Here is a 22,163-nt window from a genome sequence, read left to right on the forward strand (position 1 = left end):
TCTTATACCACTCAGTCCAACATTGCCACCTCACGTCTATATTATTGCCACAAGAGTTTCTAAGGGCCAACAACCTTTCATATTGATAGTTAAGGTTTACTTGGATTAAAACTTCCGATGGATTAGGGGATAGTGTGGTTTTCCAATGGCGAGCAATGATCAGTGTGGCTGTATTTAAGATTTGGATTACTACTGTACGGAATTGAATCGGATAATTATCTATACCAAGGTGTAAAATTGCCAGGGTGGGATCCGGGGTTTGTAATATGCCTGTAATTTCGGCTAGGATGCTGAACAATTTTCTCCAGTAGCTGGAAACACTCTTGCAATGCCAGAATATATGTAAAATAGTGCCCACATTGCCACATTCTCTCCAACAGAGAGGAGAATGTGTGTTAAACATCTTGGCTAATTGATGAGGCGTCCTATACCACTTGTGTAGTATCTTTTGGGTAATTTCCCAATGAGTGACACAACGAGTAGCCCTAGAGTTGTATCTAAAGGCTTTGCTCCATTGGATGACATCATATGATCTGCCCAAGTCTCTTTCCCATGTGAGCATGGAGGGGGTTTTTACCACCGTGCGTTTGTATTGGAGTACGTTGTAAATTAAAGAAATACCTTTACCCACCGTGTTGGAATTGAAAAAGTATTTCCACGCCGAGCTATCCATTTCAATATGTGGTGGGGGGAACTTCGAGAGAAAAGATGAAACTTGGTTATAGAGAAATGCGCTTGATTGGGGTAAGTTATAAGTAGTTTTTAAAGAGTGGAATGGCAATAGGTTTGCATCGGAGTATAGTTCATCTACCCATTCCAACCCATTCTCCTTCCATGCAGCTATTTTACTGTACGGGAGCAGAACTTCTAGTGTTTGGATTGGGATTCTGATTGCAGTACTGGGGTTTTTGTCCAATCGCTGATGGCTTAAGTGTCTCCAGGCTAGAATGGATGCCGTAATCGTAGGGGAGAGATGCGTTGTGTTTCGAGGCTTCCAGGAGTCTGCCAAAAGAAGGAGACCCAAGTGTGAAGTTTCCGCTATATGTGCTTCTAGATTTGCCCACAGTGGATCAGGGTTTTGTAGGAACCAGTGTTTGGTTTGTGCTAAAACAGCTGCCCAATAGTAATCCTTAATATCGGGGAGGCGCATACCTCCCGCATTTCTATGTAGTATGAGTTTATTTGATGGGCAGCGCGCTCTTTTGCCTTGCCATATATAATGTTTAAGGATTTTATTCAGTTCCTGGAAATGAGATGCTTTGTATATTATAGGGAGGGTTCTGAATAAGTATAGTATTTTCGGTAGGATCATCATTTTGTATGACGCTATTCTCCCTGCCCACGATATCTCTATTTTGGAATATTTAGCTGTGGCCTTTTGCACTTCTTGGAGGAGGTTTTTGATATTAACGTCTGCTATTTGGGATAGGGTCGTCGTTAAGTGGATACCTAGATATGGGATCTTTTTAGAGGTCCATACGTATGGATACGTTTTCTGAAGATGCGAACTGGTGTGGTGATTTGTGCCTAGGTTTAATATTAGGGATTTAGTAAAATTCACTTTGTAATAGGAGATCTGTCCAAACGATTCTAAAATTTCATGTGCGAATGGTAATGATACAGCTGGGTTTGTTAAGTAGAGAATGATGTCGTCTGCAAACAAATTGACTATATGGTTTTTGTGTTTAACCTTAAGTCCCGAAATATGTGGATGTGAGCGGATGGCCTCCGCCAGGGGCTCTATCATCAGATTAAAGATGAGGGGTGATAAAGGACACCCCTGGCGGCTGCCATTCGAGATGTGGAACGTTTTAGACAAGAGTCCCATGGTGAACACCTGGGCTGAGGGGTTGGAATATAATGCAAGTATGGCTGAGAGAGCTTCCCCCCTAAAGCCAAATTTCTGCAGCACCGCAGCCATGTAGTCCCATTGGACTCTATCGAACGCCTTCTCCGCGTCTATAGAAAGAAGCAGAGAAGGCGTTCTCCGAGTTTCCGCTTGATGCAGGATATTCAGCAAGCGTCGTGTGGCGTCTGACGCCTGTCTCCCTTTTGTAAAGCCGGTTTGATTCGGAGATATTAAATTTGGCATAAGATCAAAGATTCTGTTGGCTATAATCTTGGCGTAAAGTTTGATATCTCCATTGAGGAGAGAGATAGGACGGAAGTTGGCTGGTGCATCGGGAGATTTTCCAGGTTTGGGTAGAGTAATCACATATGCCTTGAGCATTTCTGCCGGGAATGAACCCATCGTTTTGGCTATATTAAATATGGAGAGAATATGAGGGGACAGTATATCGGAGAATTTTTTGTAATATGCATTTGAGAGACCGTCAGGGCCAGGGGATTTACCTGAGGGCAATGAGTGTATAGCTGTCTTCAACTCACTAAGCGTGAATGGATCATTGAGGTCTTCAAGTTGGGCGTCGGATAATGAGGGCAAGCGTATCTTATCTAAGAAAGAGTTTATTTGTTCCTTAGATGGATTGAGTTTGTCAGGATCAGTGTGTAGGTTGTATAGGGATTCATAATAGTCTGCGAATGCATCTGCAATTTCTTGGGGGTGTTCTAATCTATTTGCAGTTTTAGGGTGGAGCAGGTACGGAATTGATGTTTTAGTGCGTCTGTCTTTTAAACGGTTGGCCAGGAACCTACCCCCTCTGTTGTTATTTCCGTAATAATTAAGACGGAGCCTTTTCATAGCACGGTCGTGAATGTCGCAGTACCACTCTCTGATTTTGCTTCGTACGCATAGTAATTGGTTTGCAAGGTCAAGTGACGGGTCCGATTGGTTACGGTGTTCTAGGTTGCGTAGTTCAGTTAGTAAGTCGTTTAATTTGGAAGTTCTAATTTTTTGGATCCTGGATTTAAGTTTGATTAAGATCCCCCGTACGAACGCTTTATGAGCATTCCAGTTAGTGAAGGGATTAGTGCAGTTAGGGTCATTAAATTTGAAATATTCCTCAAGTTGTTGGGCAATTTCTTTGTGGAATTTTGGGTCTTGCAAAATGGTTTCATCGTTTCTCCAGATACGGGCTGGGACATGGGTTCTACCACCTTCAATATGGACTAATACTGGGGCATGATCAGACCACGTGATATCAAGAATGGAGGCTTGTGTAACTCTATGTAGTAAATTTTTGTCAGCAACAAACATATCTAGTCTGGAGTAGGAATTATATCTGGGGGAATAGTATGTATAAGATCTTTCGCATGGAGACAACGCCAAACATCATACATCTCCTCTTTTATGAGGAGCTCTCTGAATTTGGGGAGATGATTCCTAACTGCAGAGGATGTGTCTAGGTCCTTATCCAAGATCATATTAAAGTCCCCACATAATAGAATGCTACCAACTCGCATCAGCTCTATTCGTTTAAAAACTTTCTTCATGAACCGTAGCTGATGCGAGTTAGGGGCATAGATGCATACAAAAGTAATGGGAATTTTGTTCACCTTACATACAAGAATAATAAACCTACCATCAGAATCTATAAATGAGTCATTGAGTTCAAATTCGACGAAGTCTCTTACAGCGACCATTACTCCTCTCTTTTTTGCTTCAATGGAAGAGTGCACTATAAATGGAAAGTCCTTGTGGGTACAAGTAGGCGTGGCCATTTTGTGAAAATGCGTTTCCTGTACCGCTAATATGTCCACTTTCAGTCTCGTCGCTTCTTGCCATAGAGATCTCCGCTTAGCGGGATGATTGAGACCCCTTGCATTAAGTGATAGGATATTAATATTCATAACTCTTTAGTTGAGAGTGATGAGTGTTGTCGTTTAAGAGAATCTGTAATGTCAAAGGACTCGGATGAGCAATAATATCTAAGGGAGTGCGTTGAAGAAGTTCAGTTCTGAAAACAGGACTAGGGGTGTAAAGTACATTGCATGGTAACACAAGTTCCGAGCAGGTGCTTAGAAAACATACAACAATGACCAAAAAAAAGAAAAAAGAGAAAAATGGTGGACATGTGTAAACGTGTGAAGTTCCCTTGACGAAGTGAGCAGACGTGGTCAGTATACATAGATGTAGCTCCTGCTGCAAGGGGTCACATGAGGGTGCGCGCCAAGAGGCAGTGGTTTGTAAGCGTAAAGCTTGGCAAAGAACAACAACAAAAAAAAAACTAAAAAAACGAAAAGCAAATCAGTAAAGCTGTAGTAAAAAGTTAGGCCTCCATGGGCCGGGCATCGAGATGCCCAAGGCGAGGGGGTAATGGTACGATGACAGGTACCAGATACACTCGGGGAGTCAGGATGAAATCTTATAGTAGAGAGAGACTTTGCGGGCCTTCAAGTACGGCGAGTTTTCGATCTCCTTGGCTGAACTACTTGCCATTCATCTTGAAGCTTGGATGGTAAGCGTCCCGTCTGTTGATGAGCAGATATGGTTGAATCAGGAAGCACTATCTGCCATTGTCTCAAGAGGATGAGCCCTTCTTCCAGAGATCGAATAATGTGTGTGGAACCATTGTGGGATGTTTGCAAGGTGGCTGGGTATTTCCACTTGTATAAGATCTTGTGATTTCTCATGGCTTTTGTTAACGTGGCCATGTTACGGCGTAGTTGTAAGGTATATTGTGACAAGTCAGGCAGGATCTTGAGGTTAGAAATTGCTTCTGGGACATTGTCTCCTTTACGTAGTGTCTCCAGTATCTTCTCTTTGGTGGTAAAGAAGTGGAGTCGAAGCAGAACGTCTCGGGGTATCTCTTGGGGAAGGAAGGATGGTTTTGGGACCCTGTGGATTCTGTCGATCGTCAGATCCAGTGGAGTTAATGATGGAACTAGGGTGCGGAAGAGGTCTTGGGCGTAGGGTAGGAGTTGTTGTGCTGCTACCTCCTCGGGGACCCCACGCAATTTTAAATTGTTCCTACGAGAACGATCCTCGAGGTCCGCCATTTTCCTTTGGATTTTATCGATCGCCTCGTGATGCACCGAATGTGAGTCCACTAGGGTATTGAATGACGAGGTAAAATCCCCCATTTTGGACTCCACTTGTTGTACTCTTTCACCCAATTCGATTATTTCTGCTTTACATTGGCGTAAGCATGTCATCATATCTGTTTGTAGTGAGGACCTCAACAACATTAACAGTTCTTTAAGCGTGGTGTCAGAGATGGGCTGCCCTGTAGTTGGGAACTGTGCAATAGGGTCCTGTGCATAATGAGGGGCTGTTCGGCCACTAAGCGGTCCACTCACCTCCGTATCTCGGTCCGTTATACCGGCCTGTGTATGTGTGGAGGGTTCCATCCTGGGCTTTGACTTTACAGGGCTTCTTGTTGAAGGGGATGTATTCGGGGAATCTGAGTCAGAGGTTTGAGTATCGGCGTCTCCCTCCATTTGCGCTGCGTCTTCCGCCCTTGCCTGTAGTTCTGTGGGTACTAGAGGCTGCGGGATCTGCGACGTGTGATGTCTCCCTCCGCCATCTTTCCGTGGCCCGCGGTCAATGGCCGGATAAAAATCCGGCAATTTCAGCTCGGTCGGTGGTTTCGGAGACTTCCGCGGCATGGTGTTTCAGACGGCGGGTGTCTCTAGAGTCCGGATCGGTTGTTCCCGCGGACGAATCCGATGTATAGCGGGCGGTTAAGGTGTAAATCCCCGAGTGCAGAGCGGAGCTCTCTTAGAACGCGGCCATCCTGTTGCGCGGTCGCCACGCCCCCCCCCGTGGCACTTTAAATTGAACCCTTCCTACATTACACTACAAGCCAAGGAGACTGTGGAGCTCCTCCGGGGTATAGAAGTTGCCTGCCCAGGAACCAGATCATTTACACCAACATCAATACCTTAAGATAACAATGTCAGTAAAATAAACCTACGGGTCCAGCTCTATCTTTCCATTTTCTGCAATTTCAACAGGAAGATGCAGATGAAACTAAAATTTCTAACATTTTACACAAAATCCCACCGCCACCAATTTACTAGGCAGTGAACCAACTACCACAGTTTAATTTACTTTTGAAAATTCCCCAAAAATTATAGGAGCAGATAGTATTTTGGAAACATATATGTATATTTCAGAAGTAACAATCTAAACGTTGTTTTCTTTGTTATTTAATTATTCAGGATCACACAACTGATCTCAGAAGAAACTCGAGTTTGAATTGAAAAAAGAAAAATGGACACTGCATCCAACACCAGCACCAGCTTCATCCTCCTGGGGCTGATGGAGCTGGAGAAGCAAAAATACCTCTACTTCTCCCTTTCTACAATGGTCTACTCATATATTTTGACAGTAAATAGTGTAATCATATATGCCATTTTGAAGGAGAGAAGCCTCCACGAACCCATGTACATTCTCATAGCCAGTTTGCTCTTCAATGGGATCTTTGGCAGCTCCTCATTTTTTCCAAAATTGATGATTGACTTGATCACCTCCTCAAAGAAGATCTCTCGCACTGAGTGTCTTATTCAAAATCTCTGCATTGCTTTTTTTGCCTTTTTTGAAATGAGTACTTTTGCCATTATGGCCTACGACCGTTACTTGGCCATATGCCAACCTCTGCAGTACATCATGTTATTGACAAACGAGAAGGTTGTGAAGATAATCTTTGGGTGTTGGGGCATAACCTTCCTCATCCTCCTCTTTCTCCTTTTTCTGACAGCATCACTTCCTTTATGTGGGGATAAAATAAAAAATATTTTTTGTGATAATATGTCCCTCGTTGTGCTGGCCTGCGTAGATTCATCCAATAGCAATGCAATTTCAGCCACCGTATTTACCATCTACTTTGTCAACACCAATTTGGTCACTGCTTTTTCCTACTTAAGAATATTCTTGGTCTGCATGAATCTCTCCAATGAGTCACGTCAGAAGGCTGTCCACACTGTTGTGACCCATTTGCTCAACTTCTCAATATTCTTAATTGGAGTTTTATTTATTGTGCTTAAATACAGACTGGGGAATAATACTCTCCCCCTAACTGTTCATGTGCTCCTCTCTTTCACACCTATGGTGATCCCACCAATCTTTAATCCTCTGATCTATGGAATTCGGACCCATGCCCTAAAAATAAAACTCAGCCATTATTTGTGGAATGTAATTTTGAGAGGAAAGTGGACACAAATTCATAGGCATTAACCATACATAGTTGACATAAGTGATAAACAAGAGAAAGAACAAAGATCTCAAACATGCTAAGGAACCATGTATGGTTTCCACACTTGTTATCAATATTCTGTCGCACTTATATGTATTTTTACTGTGTCGTATTGGACTGTATCGGATTGCCTTTGTTTGATGTATACTGACATCTAGGGGTCGGTTTTGGCCCATTACAACTTGTTCACTTATGTGATTTGGTTTCTTCTTTTGTCCTCCCCTTCTATTTAGCTCAACCTTCCCTTTTTCCTTCATGTTCCCTCAGTCAGTGTTAGTTCTTCACAGAGACAATGTTTAAACCTGGTACATATGGGCCAAATATTGTCCAGTATCAGCCATTTTAACAGAAACCGACTGACAATCAACATGTGTGTACATCAGCATATCTAATGCCCTGTACACACGACCGGTTTTCCCGTTGGAATAAACTCTAAAGGTTTTTCCGGCGGAGTTCCGATGAAATTCTGCTGAAACTGTCTTGTGTACACACGATCACACCAAAGTCCGACCGTCAAGAACGCGGTGATGTTCACCACGTACGACGGGACTAGAAAAAGGGAAGTTCAATAGCCAGTAGCCAAAAGCTTCCGTCTCGTACTTGCTTCAGAGCATGCGTCGTATTTGGTCCGTCGGAACAGCATACCGATGAGCGGTTTTCCTGATAGGAATTGGTTCAGTCGGAAATATTTAAAATATGTTCTATTTCTAGGTCCGTCAGAATTTTCGAAAAAAAAAATTCAGATGAGGCCCACACACAATTGGAATATACGATGAAAAGCTTCCGTCTGACTTTTTCTGTCGGACATTCCGCTCATGTGTATACGAGATAACAGAAGCCAGTTGAACAGCTAGCTTCTGTTGAACCAGCATCCGATCAGCGCTAGCTACCAATGGCTATAAGCGATGACCGGTGTGTTCTGGCAGAGGGGCCTCCATGTGGGTACAAGGCTCTGAATGTAGACAATTTGTGACCTCCATGTGGGTACAAGGCCCTGAATGTAGACGGTGTGACCTTCATGTGGGTACAAGGCCCTGAATGTAGACGGTGTGACCTTCATGTGGGTACAAGGCCCTGAATGCAGACAGTGTGACCTCCGTGTGGGTACAAGGCCCTGAATGTAGACGGTGTGACCTCCATGTGGGTACAAGGTCCTGAATGTAGAGGGTGTGACCTCCATGTGGGTACAAGGTCCTGAATGTAGATGGTGTGACCTCCATGTGGGTACAAGGCCCTGAATGTAGATGGTGTGACCTCCATGTGGGTACAAGGCCCTGAATGTAGACGGTGTGACCTCCATGTGGGTACAAGGTCCTGAATGTAGATGGTGTGACCTCTGTGTGGGTACAAGGCTCTGATTGTAGACGGTATATCTTCGGTTTGGATACAAGGCCCTGAATATAGACAGTGTGACCTCCATGTGGGCACAAGGCCCTGAATGTAGACAGTGTGACCTCCATGTGGGTACAAGGCCCTGAATGTAGACAGTGTGACCTCCACGTGGGTACAAGGCCCTGAATGTAGACAGTGTGTGACCTCCATGTGGGTACAAGGCTCTGAATGTAGACAGTGTGACCTCCATGTGGTTACAAGGCTCTGAATGTAGACAGTGTGACCTCCATGTGGGTACAAGGCTCTAAATGTAGACGATTTGTGACCTCCATGTGGGTACAAGGCCCTGAATGTAGACGGTGTGACCTTCATGTGGGTACAAGGCCCTGAATGTAGACGGTGTGACCTTCATGTGGGTACAAGGCCCTGAATGCAGACAGTGTGACCTTTATGTGGGTACAAGGCCCTGAATGTAGACGGTGTGACCTCCATGTGGGTACAAGGTCCTGAATGTAGATGGTGTGACCTCCATGTGGGTACAAGGTCCTGAATGTAGATGGTGTGACCTCCATGTGGGTACAAGGCCCTGAATGTAGACGGTGTGACCTCCATGTGGGTACAAGGTCCTGAATGTAGATGGTGTGACCTCCATGTGGGTACAAGGCCCTGAATGTAGACAGCGTTACCTCAGTTTGGGTACAAGGCCCTGAATGTAGACGGTGTGACCTTCATGTGGGTACAAGGCCCTGAATGTAGACGGTGTGACCTTCATGTGGGTACAAGGCTCTGAATGCAGACAGTGTGACCTCCATGTGGGTACAAGGTCCTGAATGTAGATGGTGTGACCTCCATGTGGGTACAAGGCCCTGAATGTAGATGGTGTGACCTCCATGTGGGTACAAGGCCCTGAATGTAGACAGTGTGACCTCGGTTTGGGTACAAGGCCCTGAATGCAGACAGTGTGACCTCTGTGTGGGTACAAGGCCCTGAATGTAGACAGTGTGACCTCCGTGTGGGTACAAGGCCCTGAATGTAGACGGTATGACCTCCATGTGGGTACAAGGCCCTGAATGTAGACGGTGTGACCTCCATGTGGGTACAAGGCCCTGAATGCAGTGTGTGACCTCCATGTGGGTACAAGGCCCTGAATGCAGACAGTGTGACCTCAATGTGGGCACAAGGCTCTGAATGTAGACCGTGTCACCTCGGTTACGGTACAAGGCCCTAAATGTATACAATTTGTGACCTCCATCTAGGTACAAGGCCGTAAATGTAGACAGTGTGACCTCCATGAGGGTACAAGGCCCTGAATGCAGACAGTGTGACTTTCATGTGGGTACAAGGCCCTGAATGCAAACAGTGTGACTTCCATGTGGGTACAAGGCCCTGAATGCAGACAGGCTGCGTCTGTGCAGGCGCTGCGTCCCCATTGATATGAATGGGACTGTCTGCACAGGGAGGCAGGGAACACCTCCTGAATGGGCATATGGTATAGTACACCCTGTGTGAATGAGGCCTAAATCCTCATCTCTCCTACTGTCAGTGTGCCATTGGTTTTCTCCTCCCCCTGCTCTGTTCAGTGGTTTCTCCAACCAACCTCCTAGATACAATGTCCTGGTCAGCAGGAGGAACCACTAAGGGCAGTGGGGGATGCAGATTGATGAGCCCCTCCCTAAATCACTCTGCTCTCTCCTCCTATCAGAAACCCATTGGCTCCTTGTACTGCTTCTTCCTCCTCCAGTCTGAGCTCTGCTGTACAGGGACTGCCATATGCTGACACCAGGTGCCATTGAGGGACTTGCACTGCTTGTATTATAAATGTATAATAATAATAGTGTGTGTCTGCATTCGAGCGTACAGATCATGGTGGGACTGTGGGGGAGGGGACATTAGAGTGTCAGCTCTTGCAATGCACAGCCTGATGTGATGTGTGTGATGATGTTTTGAATGTTATGCCACGTACACGCGTAGCAGACTTTCCGCCGGACTTTCCGAATGAGCTACTTGCCCACGCACGGCACTTTTTCATCGGACTAATACGGCGTACTAAGTCCGCCGGATTATCCTCCGTACTTTTGAATTGAACAGACTCGCCCACACACACGTGGAGGAAAGTCCGCTCGTTTTGAGCGCGTCTCCAGGTAGCCGGGGCCAGCGACGGAGGCGCCCCACCCTATGTGAATGAGTATGGGGTACAATGTACCCGGCTCCCGGATTCCGATAAGCCCCCTGCCCGCAGACCCTGACAACCAACGGCCAGGGTTGTTGGGAAGAGGCCCTTGTCCTCATCAACATGGGGACAAGGTGCTTTGGGGTGGGGGGGCCTCACCCCAAGGCACCCCCCCATGTTGAGGGCACGCGGCCTGGTATGGCTCAGGAGGGGGGGGGGGGCGCTCGCTCGTCCCCACCCCCTTTCCTGGCCGGCCGGGTAGCGTGCTCGGATAAGGGTCTGATATGGACCTGGGGGGGACCCCCACGCTGATTTTTCGGTGTAGGGGTTCTTCTTTAAGTCCATATCAGGTGACGGGGCCAGCGACGCCTCCTTCGCTGGCGACGCGCTCAAAATGAGCGGAGTTTTCTCCGGGCGGGAAAAGTCCGTTCATTTCAAAAGTACGGCGGACTGGCACACACACGGCCGGATTGTCTGCCGAAATGCGAGTTCGGCGGACAGATTGGAGTGCAAAAATACTTTCTTAGTCTTAGTCGGACTTTTGGGTAAAAAAAATGTCCGCCCGAGCCTACACACGGGGGGGATTGTCCGGTGGACTTGAGTCCGCCGGACTTTTCCACCGGATTGTTTGATCGTGTGTACGAGGCATAACATTGCCTATTAAGACATGTACGTAGCTGTAGTGCAACGTAAGCGTAGGACATACATGACAGGGTGCAAGGCTTACGCAGGGGAATGGTACGAGGGGTTAAGAATGTTACAAGGCTTACCTGATTGGAGGATGGTGTAAGAGGGGGTGGAGTAGAGTTGATGTGAAGGCACGTGAGTCTAGGAGGGTCAGCAGTCTGGAGCAGCAGGTCAGGAGGAACGTTCAGGATCAGCTACCTGGAAAAGATGAGTGGGTTAGAGCAGCTTTGGGCCCAGCTTCGATCAGCCGCAGAACAGCATGGCGCAGACTGGTTACAAAGCCAAATTGCGGCCACCCTTCAGGGGGTAGGGCAGGGACCTTCCGCAGATGGGGTACCCTCGACACGGGCAAGGAGGTCTCGGCCCCCTGTGCGCCTTAGCCCTGACATTGCCCCCCGTACTCAGCGCCGGCTTGGGAGCCCCAGTTGGGCCCCTTCAGGCCCCCCTGCTAAGCAGACACCCCGGTCGTCTAGTGGGGGGCCTGGGAGGAATCCCCGTCCACGGCTGAGTCCCAGAGGGAGGGGGGTCACTCACCGGATCCTGCCTCAGGCCACCTCCAGGACCGCGCGATCGTTGGTGGTTCCAGTGGTTCCCCCTGGCGATGCTCCGGTCGGGGGGGCCGCTCGACGGGGGAGAGTGGGGTCCTCGGGCGCCGGCCTCGTCCCGGAGGCGGCCGTCGGCCTGCCACGTGTGGGCGCCATCTTAGCTTCGGGGGGGGGCCCATTAGAAGATGCAGAGTGGCAGTCGGGTGGCCACGCCTCCGGGCATGTTTCTGTCCCTGGGAGGGAGGGCCAGCGGAGGAACAGCGCGCGCGCGCTCGGCGCGGCGCACGCTGATGACGTCGGCGGAAGTGAGGTCGGCGCGACCGGAAGTGATGTCCTAGTAAACAAAAAACATGGCGGCCGCCATGTACAACGACAGGAAACCGGTCGGGAGCGGCCTGGGCCGTCTGGCATGCCAGCGCAGAGGCCCCCGAGGGTCAGGACACTGACGGAGGACAGCAGCATGGAAGAGGGAGAGCTGCAGGAGGACGAGTGCGATCCGGCGGCGGCAGTAGGGGCAGCGGCTGGAGAGCCTTCCAGGCAACAGCAGCCCGGTAAGTCCTTGGGGTCTGTGGGGGGGTTTCTTGCGGGGGTGAGTGGGGGGGATGCAGGGGTGGGGGGGGGCGAAGGGGGGGGGGGGAGTTGTTGGTGGTGTTGAAAGAGCTGCTGCGCAGCCTGCAGGGCGACTCGGGGCCGGTGCACGCCCCGAGTACTCCATGGGTAGGGCCGCCCGCCGCGGCTCGGGTAGAGCTGGGGACGGCTGTCCCCTCCGGGTTGGGGTTGTCGGTGGGTGGGGTGGCAGCGGAGACGCAGACAGAGAGGGAGGTGCTGGCGCGGAAGGACGGCGAGGGACCAAGTGGGGCTGCGGTGGACAAAGACAAGGATGCTGAAAAGATTCGCTTGGCAGATGCGGCGAGGAGCGAAGTTTATGTGTGCTTCGAGGGACCGTTAGGGGTGCATTTGAAGAAGGAGGTGAGGGAGAAGATTTGGAAGGACGAGTTTGTGGAGATCTTCTCGTTGTTGCCGTTGGAGAAATTTAATTTAGACAGGGTCAAGCCTGATGAGAGCAAGAAAGAAGAGGAGGAGAAGAGGAGATATAGGCTTATTCCGCGCACGTTTGCGAATTGGCTGCAAGCGTTTGCGATTTTAGCTAGCGTGATTGGGGAAAAGGCGCCGGAGAATTGTTCGGCGTTGTTCTGTTACCTGGAGGCCATTAGTGAGGCGCACAGGGTTTATGGGGGCTTGGCCTGGTTACGTTATGACGAACAGTTTCGTCAACGCAAAGCGGTACGGACGTCCATTAGGTGGGACCACAAGGACATCAGCCTGTGGATGAAGTTGATGACTTCGGCCCGGGCCCCGGGACAGTTTTTTCCAGGGGGGGCCGGCGCCGCCGCCTCAGCGGGATCGCTGGCCCCAAAAAAGAAGGGGGTCTGCTGGCAATTTAACGACGGGACGTGCAAGTTTGGTAACGCCTGTCGTTACAAGCACGAGTGTTCGGGATGCAGTGGAGGGCACCCCTTCGCACGTTGTTTCAGACAGGGCAAAGGTCGTACTGGAGATTTCGCTGGAAAAAGGGATGACGCCGGTGAGGCTGGAAAGGATGCTTCCTTTCCTAAGTAGGTATCCTGATCGTGCGGCGGCGGGGTTGTTGGAGGCTGGTTTTCGGGATGGGTTTAGGATTCCGAGTGCGTTGAGGGAGGTTCCCCCGCTGGCCAAGAATTTAAGGTCGGCTTTGCTGCATGAACACGTGGTGTCGGCAAAATTGGCTAAGGAGGTGGCGTTGGGCCGGATGGCCGGCCCATTTCTTGCCCCTCCGATGGCGGATCTGGTGGTCTCGCCTTTGGGGGTTGTTCCGAAGAAGGAACCGGGGCAATTCAGGATGATTCACCACCTGTCTTACCCCAGGGGCGGATCGGTAAATGATGGTATTGACCCGCAAGCTTGTGCGGTTACTTATACATCATTTGATGCAGCGATAGCGTGGGTGAGAAAGTATGGCAGGGGGGCTCTTTTGGCTAAAACGGATGTAGAGGCGGCATTTCGTTTGTTGCCGGTACATCCAGGGAGTATGCGCTTGTTGGGTTGTTGCTGGCAGGGGTCGTATTTTGTCGATCGCTGCTTGCCCATGGGATGTTCTATCTCGTGTGCACTTTTTGAGCTGTTCAGTTCGTTTTTTGAATGGGCTGTACGGGAGACGGCGGGAGTCAACTCGGTCATACATTACCTGGATGACTTCCTGTGTGTAGGGCCGCCAGGATCCCGCGGCTGCGGGATACTGCTGGGGACGTTGCAACATTTGGCCGAACGGTTTGGGGTTCCCTTGGCGAGGGAGAAGACGGAGGGTCCCAGGTCGGAGATAGTGTTTTTGGGAATCACGATTGATTCCATGGCCATGGAATGTAGGTTGCCTGAGGAGAAGGTGGTGGCGCTGCGGCAGGAGGTGGTCGCAGCGCGGGGAAAACGAAAACTCAGGTTGAAGGAATTGCAATCGCTCCTGGGCAAATTGAATTTTGCTTGCAGGATTATGCCTATGGGGAGAATTTTTTGCAGGAGACTGGCGGCAGCCACAGCAGGGGTGAAGGTGCCCACTCATTTTGTGCGGTTGTCCAGAGACTTACGGGATGATCTGGGTGTATGGGGGGTGTTCCTGGTGGAGTTTAATGGGAGAGCGATTGTGCAGGAGGGACCGGTCAGCAACGCTGATTTGGTTTTGTTTACTGACGCAGCGGGTTCGGCAGGTTATGGAGCTTATTGCCAGGGGCAATGGAGTGCCGAACCATGGCCGGACTCTTGGAGGGAGGCGGGGTTTTTAACTAACCTGGCGTTACTGGAGCTTTTTCCCATAGTTCTGGCAGTGGAATTGTGGGGGGACAAGCTCCGGGATAAAAAAGTGCGCTTCCATTGTGATAACATGGGAGTGGTGGTGGCCATAAATAATGTTTCGGCCTCCTCCCCCCCGGTGGTTAGGTTGTTAAGGAGGTTGGTACTCAGTTGTTTACGGATTAATGCGTTTGTTTATGCGGTGCATATCCCTGGGATTGAGAATAAGTTGGCGGATGCTCTGTCTCGTTTCCAGTGGGAGGACTTTCGCAGAATGGCTCCGGACGCGAACAGACGCGGGGACCCGTGCCCTCCAGAGATGTGGGGGATTGCGTTGGAATCATCGGAGGACTGATTCAGCAGTCGTTGAGTGCAGGTACTCGAGCGGCTTATAATGCAGTGTGGAGGGAATGGTCGAACTGGTTGGGTGAGGTTGGGGGGTCGGAGGGCCCGGCTGAGCTGCTGCGGTGGGTATTGGGTTTTATCTGTTACAATTATGTGTCTGGGGTGTCGGGCTCGGCAGTCAGCAAGAAAATGTCGGCTTTGGCCTTTTTGTTTCAATGTAAGGGGTTGGCGGATGTGACTAAGAATTTTTTAGTTAAAAAGGCGTTGAGGGGTTTTAGAAAAGGGGCGGCAAAACGGGATTTGCGGCGCCCGATTTCTTTTGAAGTTTTGGGTATTTTGTTGAGCCACGTCCGGGAAGTGTGTTCTCTGGTTTTTGAACAACTACTTTTCCGAGCTGCTTTCCTGGTGGCATTTTTTGGGGCGTTTCGGATAGGAGAATTGGTGTCGCCATCTAAAACAGCTCCGGGGGGTTTGGGGAGGGGTGACGTTTCATGGGCCCCTTCTTCGGTGGTGATTTTGGTCAGGAAGTCCAAAACGGACCAGTTGGGTAGAGGGGTGCGGGTAACATTGTTTCGGGGGACGGACCCTAGTTTTTGTCCGGTGGAGGCTTTAAGGGTTTATTTGGAGGTTCGCCCGGACCGGGACGGGGTGTTATTCATGCATGCGGATGGTTCGTGCCTTTCGCGGTTTCAATTTACGGCAGTGTTGAGGAAGTGTTTGCGGAGCGGGGGTTTGTCTCCGGGAGAGTATGCTGCTCATTCCTTCCGGATAGGGGCGGCCACGGAGGCAGCTAGATGGGGATTGCCGGAAGAGGTTATTAAGCAAATTGGGAGGTGGGAGTCTCGGAGGTATCGGCTTTATGTGCGACCGCACCTCGTGTAAAAGGGGTGGGAGTATGGTCATTGGAGTGGTCGACTATATGTTTTTGGTTGTTTTGGGTTGGGTTGGTTAATTTTTGGTTATGTCATTTCAGAGCCGGGATGTCTCATTTGGATTTTGGGACATTCTTTTGTGTTCTGGGGGGCTAGACGGGCGGATGTACGGCCGGACGGCAGGCAACTCAGACTGTCCAGGGATGAAGGCCGGGTTCGATGGATTGGCATCCCGGGACTGATGTGGCACAGGGTGGTGTCAGAGGTTCATCGCTATGCGGGCCTGGATCGGGCACCGGACGTACTGGTCCTACATGTGGGAGGTAATGACTTGGTTGTCAGGCCGATGCGCAACATCATTAAAGACATACGGTGGGACTTCCTCAGGCTTCGTACTGCCTTCCCGGACATGATTATTGTGTGGTCCGATATTGTGGCCCGCATGTCTTGGAGGGGGGCCCGGTCTTGTGAGAAGATTAATAGGGCCCGGATTAAGGTGAACAAAGAGGTGGGGAGGTTTGTTGCCCGGAATGGTGGTATTGTGGTGAGGCATTGGGAGTTGGAAGTGGAGACGTGGAGGTATTTACGGGGGGATGGTGTCCACCTTAACCCAATCGGGATTGACCTGTGGGCTTTGGGTTTGGAAGATGGCATTGGCAGGGCTCTGCAGGTGTGGCGGCAGGCACAAGGGTGAGGTGTCACTCTTGTGCTGCTGTGGCGGTAGGGTCCTTGACGGCTGGTATGCAATCTATCTGTTCCAAATTAGGTTTTGGTAAAGTTAGGACCCATCATGGGTATGGAGTCCTCCCGGGTGGTCTGGCGGCTGGCCAGACTGACGGGCTAATAAGTTGGGGGTCTGTGGTCAATTGGTAAGTCCCCGAGGCAAGTTGGCGGCTGGGGACGAATGCCATAAAAAGTTGGGATTACAGGCTCAAGTTGAAATGGGGTCGTCAGGGATCAACAACTGTTTATCTGATGAGCTGGTTTTGGTTACAAGAAAATATATGGTAAAATAAAATGGTTACAGAAGTTTTAAAGAAAAAGTTTTAGTTTGGTTTATTGTTTAAATAAAGGCCTGGAAAGGCCATTTACATCCAGCAGGTGTCTGTGTCATTTTTTATAAGAAAAGGTATAAAAGGGGTGTACATGTATGGATTGGCGTAGTAAGGTATCTGGCTACCTTGTCAAGACATGTACGTAGCTGTAGTGCAACGTAAGCGTAGGACATACATGACAGGGTGCAAGGCTTACGCAGGGGAATGGTACGAGGGGTTAAGAATGTTACAAGGCTTACCTGATTGGAGGATGGTGTAAGAGGGGGTGGAGTAGAGTTGATGTGAAGGCACGTGAGTCTAGGAGGGTCAGCAGTCTGGAGCAGCAGGTCAGGGGGAACGTTCCCGCCCGCCCGCCCTGTTAATGGGGAGGGTTGGTTGGATATGGGGTGACCATGAGTACGCGTGGCGGTAGGGTCCTTGACGGCTGGTATGCAATCTATCTGTTCCAAATTAGGTTTTGGTAAAGTTAGGACCCATCATGGGTATGGAGTCCTCCCGGGTGGTCTGGCGGCTGGCCAGACTGACGGGCTAATAAGTTGGGGGTCTGTGGTCAATTGGTAAGTCCCCGAGGCAAGTTGGCGGCTGGGGACGAATGCCATAAAAAGTTGGGATTACAGGCTCAAGTTGAAATGGGGTCGTCAGGGATCAACAACTGTTTATCTGATGAGCTGGTTTTGGTTACAAGAAAATATATGGTAAAATAAAATGGTTACAGAAGTTTTAAAGAAAAAGTTTTAGTTTGGTTTATTGTTTAAATAAAGGCCTGGAAAGGCCATTTACATCCAGCAGGTGTCTGTGTCATTTTTTATAAGAAAAGGTATAAAAGGGGTGTACATGTATGGATTGGCGTAGTAAGGTATCTGGCTACCTTGTCAAGAAATCATGTAGCTCTATGGTTCCATACACGTACCCTTACAGTGCAGGTTTTTTTTTTTTTGCTGGATTTGGCCTTTAACATTAAACAAAATAAGCTGGCTCCTTGTATCTTTAGAATTTAAATAAACTCTTTATTTTTCAAATGAGCAATGCTGCTACAGCATGGGCGTAGTTAGCTATGTGTTGTATGAGCTTCAGTCAGGGGCATTGCTCGGGTTCCTTGTTTTGTTTCTTTTTAGGTCCTAGGATATGTCATCCCTTATGGATCTATATTTCAGGTGGGAGGTGTTTTGCCCCACTTTCTGTTTTTATTTTTTATTTTTTTGTCTTGTATTGAGCTACATGTGGTTTTCCTTTTTTTCCCTATAGTATGCTGACGCCCAGTGGCAGTTTTGGGCCACTGCGGCATGCAGCGTGCTGCAGTTGGAAGCGTGTGGGTGCTCTATACTCTGCTCTGGCCAACAGGTGGCAGTGGACAAATGTTAGAGTCCAACAGGTGGCGGTAGACCTATGGCAGTTGTGTGTGTGGGTGGTATATTCTGTCCTCTGGCCAGCAGATGGTAGAAAGCTAGTGTTGGAAGTGTGTGGCTGGCCCTTTCTTTTCTGCAGTCAGCTGGTGGCAGCAGACTATTGTAAAAGGGTGTGGATAATGTATACTCTTCTCTGGGCAGCAGATGGTGGTAGGTTGGTGTTGTGTGTGTGTGTGTGTGGGGGCTCTATATACTCACCTATGACCACCTATGAGCTGCTGTTGGTGGAGTCCTGTAGTCCTTGTTGGCTGCTTGTGGTGCAGTTCCCTGCATACAGTATAAGCTGGCTGTAGATCCATTATATTGGGACATGTAATTTTAGAAGGAAATTATAGACGTTGTATACTCCCCTCTGGGCAGTAGGTGGCAGCAAGTCCAGTATTAGAGGTCTCCCCTGTACAGAAGATCACAGCATGCTGCTGTTGGAGGTTTTGTGAGTGCAGTATGCTGTCATGTACCTTGTTGCGTGTAGAGGAAGACTTCTCATACAACCCAGGCTTTGTGGCCACTGATGTTGCAACACTGGTCACGAGAGCGCAGCGAGGTCTGAGTGCCTGTAAGATGTTCCCTCAACTGTGGCAGTAGGAAACAGGAGCATCACCAGGAACAGGTCAGATCACTGAAACAGCGGATGGCAGCAGACCCAAGCCTGGGCAGATAGCAGGCGGCAGATGCTTGATGGGCAGCTAGCAGGTGGCTGGTGTGGCAGGATTGGGAGCAGGTAGCATGCAAAATAGAGTTGCAGAATAACTGAATGCAAGGTCAGACTAACCAAGTCAGCCACAGACGGTCAGATACAGGCATAGGCGGCAGGCAGAGAATGGCCGGGGTACAAGCAAGTGTTGGCAAAGTAGAATCAAACAGATACACAGGAGAGAGAGCAAATCCAGGGACAGGTCAATGTCAATCAAGGTCAAGCAAACCAGGTCAATAACAGGTGTCAATGCAGCAACGGATGCAAAGTCACAGGAAATAGCTGCAGATCAGACAGCACTGGCTTGTAGCACTGCTGCAGTTTAAATAGTGTCATTGGTGCCAACATTAGGGGCATGCATTTGCGCATTCATACACGGTTATGCACAGGTAAATGGGCACCAGCCATTTGCGCCTGGGCACCTGTGGACATCTAGAGCAGGGATATGCAATTAGCGGACCTCCAGCTGTTCCAGAACTAAAAGTCCAATGAGGCATAGCAAGACTCTGACAGCCACAAGCATGACACCCAGAGGCAGAGGCATGATGGGACTTGTAGTTTTCCAACAGCTGGAGGTCCGCTAATTACATATCCCTGATCTAGAGGCTTCAGGTGTACTAGTGCCCTCCTGATATACGCTCTACTCTGGCCAGCACCTTTGTTAGCCCTTGTACACATGGTCGGAGAATCCGTCGGAATGTGTCCTATCGGACCGTGTTGTCGGATAATCTGACTGTGTGTGGTCTGCATCGGACTGTTTCCGTTGGAATATCCGTCGGACCAAATTTTCCAACTTGTTGGAAATATTTTCTGACAAACTGGTCCGATCGAACATACTCCGATCATGTGTAGAGAATTTCGATCGGACAAAGTGCCACGCATGCTCAGATCAAATTCCTACATCAAAGCTATTGGCTACTAGCCTGAACGTAGTCCCATTGTAACGAAATTACGTCATCACGTTCTGAAAGATCGGATTTTTCGACAACTTTGTCCGACCGTGTGTATGCAACAGTTTCGGACACAATCCGACGGACAAAATCCGACGGATTTGGTTGGCAGAATGTCCGACCGTGTTTACCGTGTGTGGTTGGTTTATCCTGTCTGTGACAGACCCAACCAGGACGGGGGCTTTTGGAGAAGACTGAATGCTAGCCTCTTACTACTAACTATGGGCCCTGGCGTTTGAGGGAGCTACAAGCAGTCAGGAAGATGTCCTGTTATATAATGCAGGATGACATATTATTACCACGTTTAACAGTCAAGAAAGCCATGATGGTCTCTGCCAACTTGAAACTCAGTGAGATTTGGGCAGCCCTGGGTCTTCTTGAATGCCGGAGAATTGTTGACGGACAGTCTGAGGTGGGCACTCCCTGACTAATCAAGGCTTGTCTAGGTGCCTAGCTATTAATGAGCTAACTGGTTAATTATTTAGTTGTTAGCTGTTAATTAGGTTTCTGTTTAATTCGATCATAGTTAGCTATTAGCTGGGTTATTGTTTAACCACTAGCCGCCCAGCCGCCGTCATTATACTGCAGCAAATCGCTGTACCTGTGCATCGGCCCTTTAAAGTGGTTGTAAACCCTTACAAACCACTTTGACCTACAGGTAAGCCTAGATTAAGGCTTACCTGTAGGTCCAAGAAATATCTCCTAAACCTATATGGTTTAGGAGATATTTGCCCGAAGACAGGCACCGCTGTCTACGGCGCATGCGCCGTAGACAGTGGCGTGCAGGCGCACTGAGCGCGGCATCGTCAATGACGAAGATGCCGCGCGTGTCGGCTCCCGTGCGCATGCGCGGGAGTGACATCATCGCGGCTTCGCCGAATTACAGGGGCGGAGCTGCGAGACCCCACCAAGAAAATGGAATACGATGCATAGTAGTCCATTATGCTTTGCAGGGAATGAAATAGGAAGTAAACCCATCAGGGTTTACTTCCTCTTTAAACAGCTATAGCATAAATAGTAGAACCGGGAGGGGGGCTATGGACTTTTTAGGCACCGTAAACAAGAAAAAACAAGAAAAACAGTATTATATTATAAAAAAAAGAATTTTATTGTTTAAAACATATCTATTGCTTTATACAAAACTCTGGTTAAAAACCTTGTTTCACAATAATGATCATATTCATAGATAACATGCGATGTAGTTACCGCTCCTATAAACCGTCCATGTTTCAGAACACAATATATGGTTGAAAAATAATTCACAATTGAATCAAAAAATTTCCAGTAGATCAATGACGGAGAAGTATTCGCGGTATAGTATCTACATTTCAAGAAGAAGGCTCAACGTGTTTCGCGTGTTACACATTGCTTCCTCTGGAGCGTGAATTATTGTGACTAGCAAATAAACACAAAAAGAAGCAAAATCAACAACAAAAATAATAATAATCAAATTCATATATCTATACATACATATATCTGTACATCAGAAGAGATTGAAAATATGTGCACGCGGTGTCTCAACATTAGGGGGAGGAGATAAGGAACATGTAGTCACCATTGGGGGCAGGTATAATATAGTTATATCTATAACGGAGACTTACTTTGGGAGCTGCTTAACGGGATATATCAAGTTCTTGAATGTCACCCACCAGGGGGCGTTCAAATTCCAAAGATAGGCCACCGGCCAACGTGTCAAACAACAAATTACACTCTATATACCAGACCTCCGTCCAAACAGATAGATTTCTTGGGCTAGCCTATGGATAAGGAATATATAAAGTGATTTAATTCTCTTACATGTTCATACGATATGCAAGAAGTATAAAATAATAATATAGTTCATATAAGCCATTACATTTAGTATTTATAGTACCTATTCAAAATATCATAGATATATAATCCTCACATCCAAACCACAAAGTAGCCTAATATAGACAATCTTAATTAATGATTAACAGATAATCAATTTATCAAGAAAAGAAAAAGGTATATTAGGAACAACATTCCCTTACAACCAAGAGGAAATTTAATCATGGGACATTCAGCCCATAGACAATAGTAGAATCCTCACAATGGGGAGGAGGAATATTATCACCTCCCCAAGGAAAGAAATTCCGATGAGCAGTTTAATATACAACCAGCGGACCATCTGCAAGTAATCACCTGAATCTGTAAGCCCAATTACCAAGC

The 22,163-nt window shown here is 48.4% G+C and overlaps 1 protein-coding gene across 1 annotated transcript; it reads left to right on the forward strand.

The window, feature by feature from the left end:
* Positions 1 to 6,106: 6,106 nt before the first annotated feature.
* Positions 6,107 to 7,136, forward strand: LOC143927232 (olfactory receptor 6K3-like). Its single transcript, XM_077451227.1, has one exon. The coding sequence runs from the start codon at positions 6,116 to 6,118 to the stop codon at positions 7,076 to 7,078; it is 963 nt and encodes a 320-aa protein (XP_077307353.1). The 5' UTR covers positions 6,107 to 6,115; the 3' UTR covers positions 7,079 to 7,136.
* The last annotated feature ends 15,027 nt before the right edge of the window (positions 7,137 to 22,163 follow it).

Source organism: Lithobates pipiens, unplaced genomic scaffold (genome assembly GCF_037356315.1).
Source record: "Lithobates pipiens isolate NorthernLeopardFrog02 unplaced genomic scaffold, aLitPip1_a1.2 Scaffold_23, whole genome shotgun sequence".
In the NCBI taxonomy this organism is placed as follows: Eukaryota; Metazoa; Chordata; class Amphibia; order Anura; family Ranidae; genus Lithobates; species Lithobates pipiens.

What these genes read in the sequence shown, in the direction of transcription:
- LOC143927232 (XM_077451227.1), top strand. Translation starts at nt 6,116, where the DNA reads ATGGACACTGCATCCAACACCAGCACCAGCTTCATCCTCCTGGGGCTG.